This window comes from Lathyrus oleraceus, chromosome 5 (assembly GCF_024323335.1).
Source record: "Lathyrus oleraceus cultivar Zhongwan6 chromosome 5, CAAS_Psat_ZW6_1.0, whole genome shotgun sequence".
NCBI classification, from domain to species: Eukaryota; Viridiplantae; Streptophyta; class Magnoliopsida; order Fabales; family Fabaceae; genus Lathyrus; species Lathyrus oleraceus.
The window spans coordinates 88,543,458-88,555,900 of NC_066583.1; the positions used below are offsets into that span (position 1 = coordinate 88,543,458).

Below are 12,443 nucleotides of genomic sequence, written 5' to 3' on the forward strand. Positions count from 1 at the left end.
GTTGTTCTCAACTGGTGTGGATGAAACAAATGCTGACTGAATACAATGTCACACAAGATGTCATGACATTGTACCGTGATAACCTGAGTGCTATAAACATCTCAAAGAACCCTATTCAGCACAATAAGACCAAACATATTGATATTCGTCACCATTTTATTAGAGAACTTATGGAGGATAAGACTGTAGTCTTAGAGCATGTTGCTACTGAGATGCAGTTAGCTGATATTTTTACAAAGGCCTTGGATACAAATCAATTTGAATTCCTGAGAGGGAAATTAGGGATTTGCATTTATGAAAATTTGTAGCAATTAATCTGGAGTGCAAAAAGTAATCAAATTATTGCCTATTGTCTTAAAATAAAGTGTCCTCTTTATGGTAAATCATCACTTTGTTTTGGAAATACCATCTATTCCATTTTCACATGCTACCCCCATAACCTCATTACCTACTCCAACTCTTCCATCTTCCTTCTCCTTCTCCACAAACCTCTGCTAGGGCAACCGTGCTTTTTCCAAAAAAACTCCAAAATGTCACAACATCAAGATACGTCTGCTTATAAAAATACTAAGTCTACTCCCAGGGTTCTTGCTCCTCCCATGGGCGTCCCTAATGATGAGATTTTGGATTTTGCTCCTCTCTCTGTTATTCCCGGCGCGGACATTGATTTGAACCAACCCATCTTCATTGATGCATCCGCTTCTGCATGTTCTAATCAAGGTAATCCCTCTAGTATTCCTTCTGGTTCTACTCCTACCACTAACTCTAAGGAAGGAACACACTATATTGATCGTGTTATAAGAGACCTAGTCACTAGAATTCTTAACGAAGGCCACTCTGTGAAGGGAGTTTCTACTCCCCTTTCTCAAATGTACCCCTCTCCTGAGGTTGAACAACATAGTAGTGAGGATGACGATTCCTCCGGTTCTGAAAAGGAATTGGCTGCTGAAGGGTTGCGCTCTCTAGGGCAGACCATGTCTGAAAAAGGGAAATTTGTGGCTTCTCACACTAATAATGCTTCCCACTCTAAAAAGCATGATGATGCAAATGTTGTGATTGATTTAGAGGATGGTAGCTCTGATGATCAAGAGGAAAGCTTGATTCATCACATGAAGCCAAGTGTGGCTAAACGCATGAAGACTAGCAAAGGAAAATTTATGGCTGAACTTATGTCAGCTAGAAAAGCCAAGAAGACTGCTGGTATTGGCCCCTCCAAACCATGGAGCAAGGTTGAAGTAAAGAAGAGGAAGGTCAGATATGATTCTGAGCCTGAAGAGGCTGTTGAGGAAGATGTCCCTGACATCTTGCCTACAAAGAAAACTACTGTTAGGAAGTCTCCTGTTAAATTCCCTGCTGTTCATTTGGATAACATCTCCTCCGTCTTGAGGATGAAGCTGCTAAGTGGAAATTTGTGATTCAGAGAAGGGTAGCTGTGGAAAGGGAGTTGGGAAAAGATGTTGTTGATGTCAAGGAGGTCATGGACCTGATAAAAGTTGTTGGGTTGTTGAAGACTGTTGTTGGGTTCTCTCAATGCTATAACGAATTTATTATCAACATTCCTGAGGATATTTCTGATAAGAACAACAAGGAGTTATGCAAGGTGTTTGTGAGGGATAAGTGTATAACATTCTCTCCTACTGTTATTAATAATTTTCTAGGAAAAAAAAATGAGGGTGCATGTGAATTAGAAGTTACAGACAATCAGGTCTATAGGGAGATTACAGCTAGGCAGGTGAAAGTTTGGCATGTTAAAAAGCATCTTCCTACTGGGAAGTTGACTGTCAAGTATGATATCCTGCATAAAATAGGAGCTGCCAACTGGGTCCCTACCAACCATATCTCCAACATTGCTAACACTCTTAGGAGGTTTATTTTTGTTGTTGGAACAAAAGTGAAATTTGACTACGGTAGATTTATGTTTGATCAAATCATCAAGCATGCAACTACTAATGCAGTTAAGCTGCCAATTGCTTTTCCCTCTATGATCTGTGGAATTATCTTGAATCAACATCCTGGTATTCTGTGCTCAAATGACTTACCTAGTAGAAGAAAACCAGCTCTGTTTGTGCACTACAAACTCTTTGAAGGAAGTCATGTCGAGAATATTGTCATGACATCTGCCATGAAAAGGCCAGCCTCAAAAGTTGGAGCAATTGTTGAGCTTAAGGAGACATGTAAAGAGCTAAGTGAAGGGATAAGGGTAGCCACAGCTAGAAAACAATCCTTGGAAGCCTTGATTGCAAGCTTGGAGCAGGCTAAGAGTGAGAATGTTGAACATGCTAATGTCAGGCATGAAGAAGAAGCTGAAGCCCACACCTCTAGTGAGAGGTATGCTAACAATGATGATGCAAGTGGCAATTTTGCTTCTGGTGCCGATGAAGAAGCTGCAAACTCAAGCTCTACTGAGTAGCTCTGTTGGCGTTGATCCCACGTGTTTTTGATGATTTTCTTGGCTGTTTGTTGTTGTTTTGGTGGATTTCCTTGTTTTTTTGTTTCTCAGCTTTCTTACAACTGTGTATGTTCTTGGTTTGTAACTCTTTAACTACTGGCATTCTGGTTAATGGCTAAATAGACATTTATTTTGTCTCTTTGGTCTCTTTTGGCTAAAAAGGGGGAGAAGTAATTGTAGATGTAGCTGAGTATCTTTGCTTAGCTATTTTTGTTTCTCTATTTTGTTTGGCACAGGGGGAGAATATGGGGAGAATTCTCTTTGGTCTGTTTGTGTGAAGCAGTGTGGTTGTTGGGGGAGCTGTTGTTTTCTAGAATGTTGCATGGACTTGAGGGAGAGTACAAGCGCTTGTGTGTTTACTAGTTGTTATAGCGCTTGTGTGTTTACTATATGTGTGTGCTTACTTCTGCTGTTGAACTGATGCTCTGATTGATTTCTTGTGAACGTGTGATCTATTGTTTGTTTTAGCCAAAATTTTCCAAAGGGAGAGTTTGTTGGTTCTATGGATTGGCATCAATTTTGGTAAAACTTAGTGTTATTGCAAGATGTCACGCTTGTAGTCTTGACATGTGATATCAGATTTTTGCAGGTTGTTTAAAATGGCTGTGCAGGATTTATTCATGATGTCAGACCCGATGTTAGGACATGTGCATATAGAACACTCAGTCGGAATGTTATGTATTTTGTTGTTGCGCTTTTCATGCAAGTCTTTGTGTGCTTATGTGGAGATTGCATGCGTTATTCTAGGAGTAATTCTATTTAAAGCCAGAATATACCGTCTCCCTAAAAGGAAAATTTAGTTGCTATTTCTTAGGGAATATACAATAAATAAAATTAGGGTTTCATACTGCCCAGGCCCATTCAGAAAGCTTCTATATAAAGACTTTGTAAACCTTGTTTTATACACATGAGATACTAACGTGAAGTGAGTAAGAACTAGGATTTTAGTCTCGTATGAGTCTGTGAATTGTGAGCCATTCATCCATCGTATTGATGTGTGAATTGGACTGAGTTTTTGAGTTGTAATTTGTCCACTCTAAGCTTTGAAGGACGAGTGTATTTGTTTACTTGATTGAAGCTTTTAAGCAAGATCAAGTGTGTGTCATTGATGTGTGTCTTCTTTCTTTTGGGTATTTGTCCGAGTATCACTGTTGTGATTGAGGGGGATTGAGTAGGGTCTCTTGTTTAAGAGTTCTTAGATAGAAATCACACGGGTAGAGATTAGGAGAAAAGACTGTAACTTGAAGTTGTTTGCTGAGAGTCTTTGAACTAACTCTATTTAGTGGATATCCTTCCTGGCTTGGTAGCCTCCAGACGTAGGTGTGTCTGCACCGAACTGGGTTAATAATTGCATGTGTCGTTTTTCAATTGTTTAATGATTTTTATTCTGTTCATATTTCATCTCTTGTTCAGATATTAGTGTCGTGACATTACCTTCGAAATCTCATATCTGATACCAGAATTTCAAGGTGAGAAGTTTGTAAAACCTAAGGTTGTCTAGAACTTCAAACTAATTATGTGTTAGTGGATTTCCTTCCTGTCTTGGTATCCCCCAGATGTAGGTGACGTTGCACTGAACTGGGTTAATAATTGCATGTGTTCTTTTCTTTCGTGCGTTTATTTAAATACTACTATTTTTTATGGTGTGACTATATGTTGACCATGGTGTCGTAACATCGTGTACGACATCCAGGGTCTGCATACCAAAATTTCAATTGGTATCAGAGAAGGCATCCTGCTTTGTTTCTGGGTGAGATTCGGAGAAGATACTTTCTGGTACCATGGATAAGGAAGGATGATTTATTAACAGACCCCCCATCTTAGATGGATCCAACTATGACTATTGGAAGGCAATGATGGTAAAATTTCTAAAATCTACGGATAGCAAGACATGGAAAGTTGCCATCAACGGGTGGGAACATCCTGTCGTGAATGACAAAGATGGGAAGGCCACTGTTAATCTGAAGCCTGAAGAGGACTGGTCTAAGGAATAAGATTAATTGGCTCTTGGAAACTCTAAAGCTTTGAAATATCTCTTTAATGGTGTTGACAAAAACATATTCAGGTTGATAAACATTTGTAATGTAGCTAAAGATGCATGGGAGATCCTCATAACTAGTCATGAAAGCACATCTAAAGTGAAAATGTCTAGACTTCATCTCCTCACCACCATATTTGAGAATCTAAAGATGAAATATGATGATAATATTCATGAGTTTCACATGACTATTCTTGAAATAGCAAATTCATCTAGTGCCTTGGGAGAAAAAATGTCAGAAGAAAAGTTGGTTAGAAAAATTCTCAGGTCCTTACCTAATAAATTTGATATGAAGGTCATAACCATTTAAGAAGCTCAAGACATCAACACCATGAGAGTAGATGAACTTGTTGGGTCTCTCCAAACTTTTGAATTGGGTATTATTGACAGATCTGAAAAGAAAAACAAGAGCATAGCTTTTGTATCCAACACTGAAGATGAAGAGGACCAATGTGACTTGGATATTGATAGAGGAATGACTAATGCTATTGTACTACTTGGAAGACAATTCAACAAGGTGGTAAAGAGAATCGATAGGAAGTCGAAACCAAATGTCAAGAACATTCCATCTGACATCAGGAATAATAGTGATTTTTAGAGAAGAATAAGAACTGAAGATAGATCCAATCAAGGTAAAGGCATTTAGTTTCATAGGAGTGAATGATTTGGACACATTAGAGAAGAATGTCCTACATATCTCAAGAAACAAAAAAGGGGTTGTCTGTCTCTTGGTTTGATGATGATAACTCTGAAAGTGAACCTGGGGATGAAGGTGCTAAACATGTAACTGCTTTAACTAGAAGATATGAATTTGATGAAGATTCATGTGATGAAGAAGTATCCCATGAGGAATTGCCTGCCTCCTACAAAGAACTATGCATCAGAAGTGAAGAAGTGTGCCAACTGGGAGAAAAACAGAAGAAAATTATATCTCTGTTGTAGGATTAAAAAGAAAAATATCGACCTACCATCTCTAATATTCAAGATGAGGTGATGCTATTGACTTCCAAACTTGATAACATGACAAAGGTTGTAAGAATGCTGAACAAAGGCTCTAATATGTTATATGAAGTTTTATAAGTTGGAAAAGTGGCTGAAGATCTGAGGGGGATTGACTTTAATTATCAATCTACGAACAAACAAGGAGAAAGCTCTATGACAAATTTTGTTCTTCCTAAAAGAGATCCTGGGCATGTAATGTCTAAACATCTGACTCAAGATCGTGCCGGACATCAGAATACTCAAACTGGAGGCAAGTTATTGTGCTGGAGATGATATTACTGTGGAAAATATGGTCATTTAAAGCCTTTCTGCTTCAAACTGTAGGGATATCTCAGGTATCCAACACAGTCCAAGGCTAATCAAATGGTAACTAACACTAGAAACTAATGGATACCCAAACTTGTCAACACTAGTCTCATAGCTCACACCTGTCTTAGACCTTCAGCTTGAGAAGACTGGTATTTTTACAATGGATGCTCTAGATACATGACAAATGTCAAGAAGTTCTTGGAAAACATCAAGTCCTACTCAATCGGTTATGTCATTTTTGGAGATGGGGCTAAAGGTGAAATTAAAGGAATCGAAAGACTAGGCTATACAGGACTCCCAAGTCTTGATAATGTCTTGTTGGTAAAAGGTTTGACTGTTAATTTGATTAGTATCAGTTAACTATGTGATAAGGTTCTTAAAGTTAATTTCACAAAATTCGAGTGTTTGGTGACTGATGAGAAAAATGAAGTTCTTATGAGAGGAGTAAGGTCTAAGGACAACTGTTACTTGTGGATATCTCAAGAAATAAATTGCTCTCTCACATGCATAATATGCAAAGAAGACGAAGTCAACCTGTGGCACCAAAAACTTGGACATCTACATCTGAAAGGCATGAAAAAGATTATATCAAAAGAAGCCATCAGAGGGATTCCTAAGCTCAAGATTGAAGAAGGTAGAGTCTGTGGTGAGTGTCAAATTGGGAAGCAAATCAAGATGTCACATCCTAAGCTACAACATTAGACCACTTCAAAAGTTTTGGAACATCTTTATATGGACCTAATGGGGCCTATGCAGGTCAAAAGCCTTGGTGGGAAAAGGTATGCATATGTAGTTGTTGATAATTTTTGAAGATTCACTTGGGTAAACTTCATCAAAGAAAAATCAGATGTCTTTGAGGTTTTCAAAGATTTATGTTAAAGGCTTCAAAGAGAGAAGGAATGTGGAATTATTGGGATTAGAAGCGACCATGAAAAAGAATTTGAAAATGGAAAATTTGTTGAGTTTTGCTCCTCTTAAGGTTTTGGTCATGAGTTCTCTTCTCCCATCACCCCTCAGTAAAATGGAGTTGTTGAACGCAAAAATAGGACTCTACAAGAATCAGCTAGAGTCATGCTTCATGCTAAGCAACTACCCTACCATTTTTGGGATGAAGCTATGAATATTGCATGCTATATTCATCACAGAGTTACTCTAAGAACTGGTACTTCAACTACTCTTTATGAACTATGGAAAGGAATGAAGCCTACTGTCAAATACTTTCATGTATTTGGAAGCAAATGCTACATTTTGGCTGATTCTGAACAAAGAAGAAAGATGGATCCCAAGAGTGATGAAGGAATATTTTTGGGGTACTCTACCAACAACAGAGCCTATATAGTTTTTAATTCCATAACCAAAGTCATGATGGAATCCATCAACGTTGTAGTAGATGATAATATAACAGAAAAAGGGACTCGTGTTGATGAAGAGGTTAGCACATCATTTAAGCAGATTGACACTTCTGAAAATGAGGGAGTTATTGATTCAGACAGTGACCAGGAGGAAATGAACCAGACAACCATCAAGTCAACAAAGGTCCCTCTATTAGAATTCCAAAAGATCATCCAACAAAACTCATCATTGGAAATCTTAATGAAGGGGTCACCACTATATCTGGAAATGTGATATCAAATGCTTGCTTTGTCTCAAAGTTTGAACCAAAAAATGTGAAGGAAGCCTTGACTGATAAATTTTGGATCAATGCTATACAAGAAGAACTAGGACAATTTATAAGAAATGAAGTATGGGACTTAGTTCCTAGGCCTAAAGGAGTGAATGTTATTGGGACAAAATGGATCTACAAGAACAAATTTGATGAAAAAGGAATTATGACAAGAAACAAGGCTAGACTTATTTCTCAAGGATACACTCAAATTGAAGGGGTTGACTTTAATGAGACCTTTTCCCTTGTTGCTCGCCTTAAGTCAATAATACTAGTGTTAGGAGTGGCTTGTTTGATTAAATTTAAGCTATTTCAAATGGATGTGAAAAGTGACTTGTTAAATGGTTACTTGAATAAAAAAGCCTATGTTGAACAACCCAAGGGGTTCATAGATCCTAACTTTCCAGATCATGTTTACAAACTAAGGAACACTCTCTATGGATTAAAGCAAGCACCTAGGTTCTGGTATGAAAGGCTCACTGAGTTCCTTGTCAATAATGGATACAGGAAAGGAGGAATAGACAAGACATTGTTTGTTAAAGAAGAGCATGGTAAACTCAAGATAGCTCAAATATATGTTGATGACGTTGTGTTTGGAGGAATGTCAAACCTAATGGTCCAACATTTTATCAGGCAGATGCAATCTAAATTTGAAATGAGTATGGTTGGTGAATTGACTTACTTTCTTGGGTTCCAAGTTAAACAAATGGATGAAACTATCTTCATCTCTCAAAGCATGTATGCTAAGAATATAATACATAAGTTTGGCATGGAAAATGCTAGTCATAAAAGGACACATGCACCAATCCACTTGAAATTGACTAAAGATGAAAAAGGTGTAAATGTGGATTAAAGTTTGTACATGAGTATGATTGGTAGTTTGTTGTATCTTACAGCTAGCAGACCTGACATTACATTTTCTGTAGGAGTATGTGTAAGGTATTTGTCTGAACCTAAAATTAGTCATATTACTCAAGTGAAAAGGATCCTGAAGTACATCAATGGAACTAGTGACTATGGAATATTGTATTCTCACAATGCAAATTCCTTGCTTAGAGGATACTGTGATGTAGATTGGGAAGACAGTGTTGATGATAAAAAGAGAACTTCTGAAGGATGTTTCTTCTTGGGAAATAATCTTATATCTTGGTTTAGCAAGAAGCAAAATAGTGTGTCTTTATCTACGACTGAGGCTGAATTTATTGAAACAGGAAGCAATTGTTCTCAATTAATTTGGATGAAACAAATGTTAGAGGAATACAATGTCTAACAAGATGTCATGACATTATATTGTGACAACCTAAGTGTTATCAACATATCCAAGAATCCTATTCGGCACAGCAGAACTAAGCATATTGATATTCATCCTCATTTTATCAGGGATCTTGTTGAAGACAAAATTGTTACTCTTGAGCATGTAACCACTAAGAAGCAACTGGCATATATTTTCACTAAAGCTTTAGGTGCAAATCAGTTTGAAAACTTAAGGGGTGAATTGGGCATTTGCATGCTTGAAGAATTATAACAATTACTAATATGGAGATACAGAAATCAAATTTTCTCATCCCTTCATTTAATGGTGCGTAAAACTCAAGGAATATCATTACAAACCTTCCTTATTTTTCCAACGGGACATCTTAACTACTATATTCACGCTACCTCCTTTACTCTCTCTCTCTTTCTACCTTACTCTCTGCCACTCTCATCTCTCTATCTTATGTGTGAAGTCCATACCTCAAATCTCCAAAATGTCTCAACCTTCTATCTCAACTCCCAACAAGCACACCAAGGAGAAATCGAACCCTAAAAATGGAGGTACTGAGATAGATCTATATGATATCATCACTGATGTCGCTCCCCTCTCGATGGTTCCTAGCCATGCAACCCCTATAAGGAAGGCTATAACATTTGCTTCGAGGAAAGGCAATCCCTCTAAAGTAAGTACCTCTTCCTCTCTATCCATGACTGCTAGAAATGTAAAAAGTATTGAACCATCTACTGCTCTAAAGAAACCCCATTATATGACTAGCATGTACCTTGATCCCATTAATGTCGAACATAATGTTGGTGCTTCTGAATAATGTCTTGTTATGCCAAATGTTATGGAAGATGTTGAAGCCTCTGAAACCTATAATATACCTAGGTATGTCACTACATTGAGTAAATCTAGCATGATCATTACGAACAGAGACAATGTAGATAGGAATATTTGTCTATTGATCTCTCAAGTTTTGCATATTGAACCCAAGATTGGTGTCGTGCCGGATGTCTCCACATCTTTGGCCCAACCTGATAACATTACTGAAACCCCTCTAGATAATTCTGATGTTAATGTGTCTACTCTATCTCCTGAAAAATCAAAAGACAAAGAGGAGTCTGAAGGGATGAGTGGTGATCTGGCTGACAAAGATGAAAACTCTACAAAAAAGGATCAATCCAGTGTCATAGTGAATATAGAGGATTTGGACTCTGATGATATGCCTATTGGTCAAAGACTGGATCCAGGAATAACTAAAAGGTTAAAGAACATAAAAGGTCAAGCTATTTAATCCTCCAACACTCCCTCCAAATCTCTAAGGATAAGAACTAGTGTTGGCCCTAAAAAAAGATGGAGCAAGGTTGTTACTCCTGTTTCTATGAAGAAATATCTTAAGAGGAAGGAAGTTCTATCTGAGTCTAGTGAATCTGACCATGATGTGGAACACAGTGTTCAGGACATCGTTTCTACTACCAGAAAGTAAGCTTCTAGAAAGAAGATTCCAACAAATATTCCTGAAGTTCCAATTGACAACATTTCTTTCACTCTCTAGAGAATGTTAAAAAATGGAAATTTGTTTATCTGAGAAGATTAGAACTGAAAAGGGAACTGGGCAAAGATGTTTTTGAATGCAAAGAGGTGATGAGTCTGATTCAAAAGGTTGGATTAATGAAAACTGTAACTGGCTTTGGCAAGTGTTATGAAATTTTTGTTAAAGAATTTATTGTGAATATCTCTAAGGAATGTGATAACAAGAGGAGCAAGGAGTTTAGAAAAGTGTATGTTAGAGGAAGATGTGTGGATTTTTCTTCTGAAATCATAAATAGGTTTTGAGGCAGAAATGAAGAAGAACAAGCTGAAGTGGAAGTCTTTGACAATGTTATCTGCAAAGAGATTACAGTTAAACAAGTAAAGGAATGGTCTAAGAAAGGGAAGCTATCAGCAAGTGCTTTGAGTGTGAAGTATGATATACTTCACAGAACTAGAGCTGCTAATTGGGTTCCAACTAATCACACTTCCAACATTGCTTCAGGATTGGGTAAGTTCATTTATATTCTCGGGACCAAGTTAAGTTTTGATTTTGGATCCTGTGTATTTGATCAAACTATGAAGCATATGACCTCTTATGATGTGAAGGTGTCAATAGCTTTTCCATCATTGACTTGTGGTGTTATTCTGAGTCAACACCCAAGTATTTTGATCAGTTATGATAGTATCTACAAGAGAGACCCTCCACTCTCATTACATTATAGGTTGTTCATTGGGAAACATGTTCCAGACATTATTATGACATCTGGCCAGACATCTTCTAGGCCTACTACTAGAACAACCATCCTTGCTGATCTAAAAAATACCTGGAAGACCTTGGATGAAACTATTAAAATTTGTACTGAGAGGAAGAGCAGGCTTGAAATTTTGATAAAGGCCTTGTCTGAAGAAGAAGGGGGATTTGAAAGGTGATAGAGAAGGTGAAGAAGATGCAAATGAAGAAGGTACTTATGCAAGTGATGATGAAAACACTACCAATAGTGATGAGGACTGGAGCACTCTGGCTCTGGTTCTTCTGTGTGTTGATTGTACTTCTATTTTTTTATGGGTTATGCCCTGAATATTTATGCACTTTATAATGCTTTTGGTATGTAACCTATCGTTTGATTTCTCTGCTAACTCTCATGTTTGGTTGTGTTTGTAAATTTTTTGGCTAAAAAGGGGGAGTAGTTATTGTGATGTGATTGTGTTTGTTTGTTTGTTTATTAGCCTTGTCCTATCTCTTGCCCACTGAGGGGGAGCACGTATGGAGGGGGAGTAGCTCTTGCCCCTGGTTTTGCTACTCAGGGGGAGCATTTTTTCTATGATGATACACTTGTTTTCGAGTTGGCTAATGGTGTCAAGTATGTCAGGAAAAATGTCTTGACATCCTGACTAAAGAGAATTTTTTTTCTCTTAAGCAGGTTCTTCGTGTGAGCATTTATTTCTCTAGTGTGAAGCAATGTTATTTTCTGCTACGCATGCCTCTGGTGTTTTGGGGGGAAAAGGATTTTGTTTTTTTGTTTGTATCCTTACCCCCTCAATCTTGTTGGTTTATGCAAAGATTGTTTTAGCCAAAATTTTCCAAAGGGGGAGATTGTTAGGTCTGGTATGTAGTGATTGGCTGCATTTTGGAAAAAACAAGTATTCTAGTTCAATATTGAACAAGATGTTCTGACATGTTGGTTCAACATTAGAGTGTGACATGTTTTAGTATCTGGAAAGATTTGTTTCCTTTTATGACATATCTGAAGATACGCAGAACATTTAGTTCACGAAATATGTGAGTTAAGTATAATATTTTCTAAAAAGCAAAAAGATTGTTTTGCCTTGACTTGTTTACGAAGTAAAGATGTCATAACTTTTTAAGAAACATCCGATCTGATTGAAATCAAATATGTAGAAGATTGTGCAGAGTCCTTGGATCTGTTATGAATCAAGCCCAAATCCTATGTCGTTCAAATGTTATTTATAGATCATTTCTAAACCTAAGAAGTGTAATACCTCAAAATTTGCCCCCTTGAAAAAGAAAAAAAAACGAAAAAAAAAAATTATAATAATAATAAAAATAATAAAATAAAATAAATAAATAAATAAAATAATATATATATATATTATATATATATATATATATATATATATATATAACAGAAAAATCTTGGACTTGAACCTCTCTCATTTGAGCCCACAACGTCAC

General features: G+C 37.1%; 3 protein-coding genes across 3 annotated transcripts; all 3 read left to right on the plus strand.

Moving 5' to 3' along the window:
- Positions 1-1,477: 1,477 nt before the first annotated feature.
- Positions 1,478-2,410, plus strand: LOC127078897 (uncharacterized). Its single transcript, XM_051019311.1, has one exon. It carries the CDS (start codon positions 1,478-1,480, stop codon positions 2,408-2,410), a length of 933 nt encoding a protein of 310 aa, XP_050875268.1.
- Positions 2,411-8,323: 5,913 nt separating this feature from the next.
- On the plus strand, positions 8,324-8,986 carry LOC127078898 (secreted RxLR effector protein 161-like). Its single transcript, XM_051019312.1, has 2 exons — positions 8,324-8,709; positions 8,842-8,986. Exons 1-2 carry the CDS (start codon positions 8,324-8,326, stop codon positions 8,984-8,986), a joined length of 531 nt encoding a protein of 176 aa, XP_050875269.1.
- Positions 8,987-9,563: 577 nt separating this feature from the next.
- Positions 9,564-11,179, plus strand: LOC127078899 (uncharacterized). Its single transcript, XM_051019313.1, has 4 exons — positions 9,564-9,979; positions 10,070-10,198; positions 10,309-10,497; positions 10,558-11,179. Exons 1-4 carry the CDS (start codon positions 9,564-9,566, stop codon positions 11,177-11,179), a joined length of 1,356 nt encoding a protein of 451 aa, XP_050875270.1.
- Positions 11,180-12,443: the final 1,264 nt, after the last annotated feature.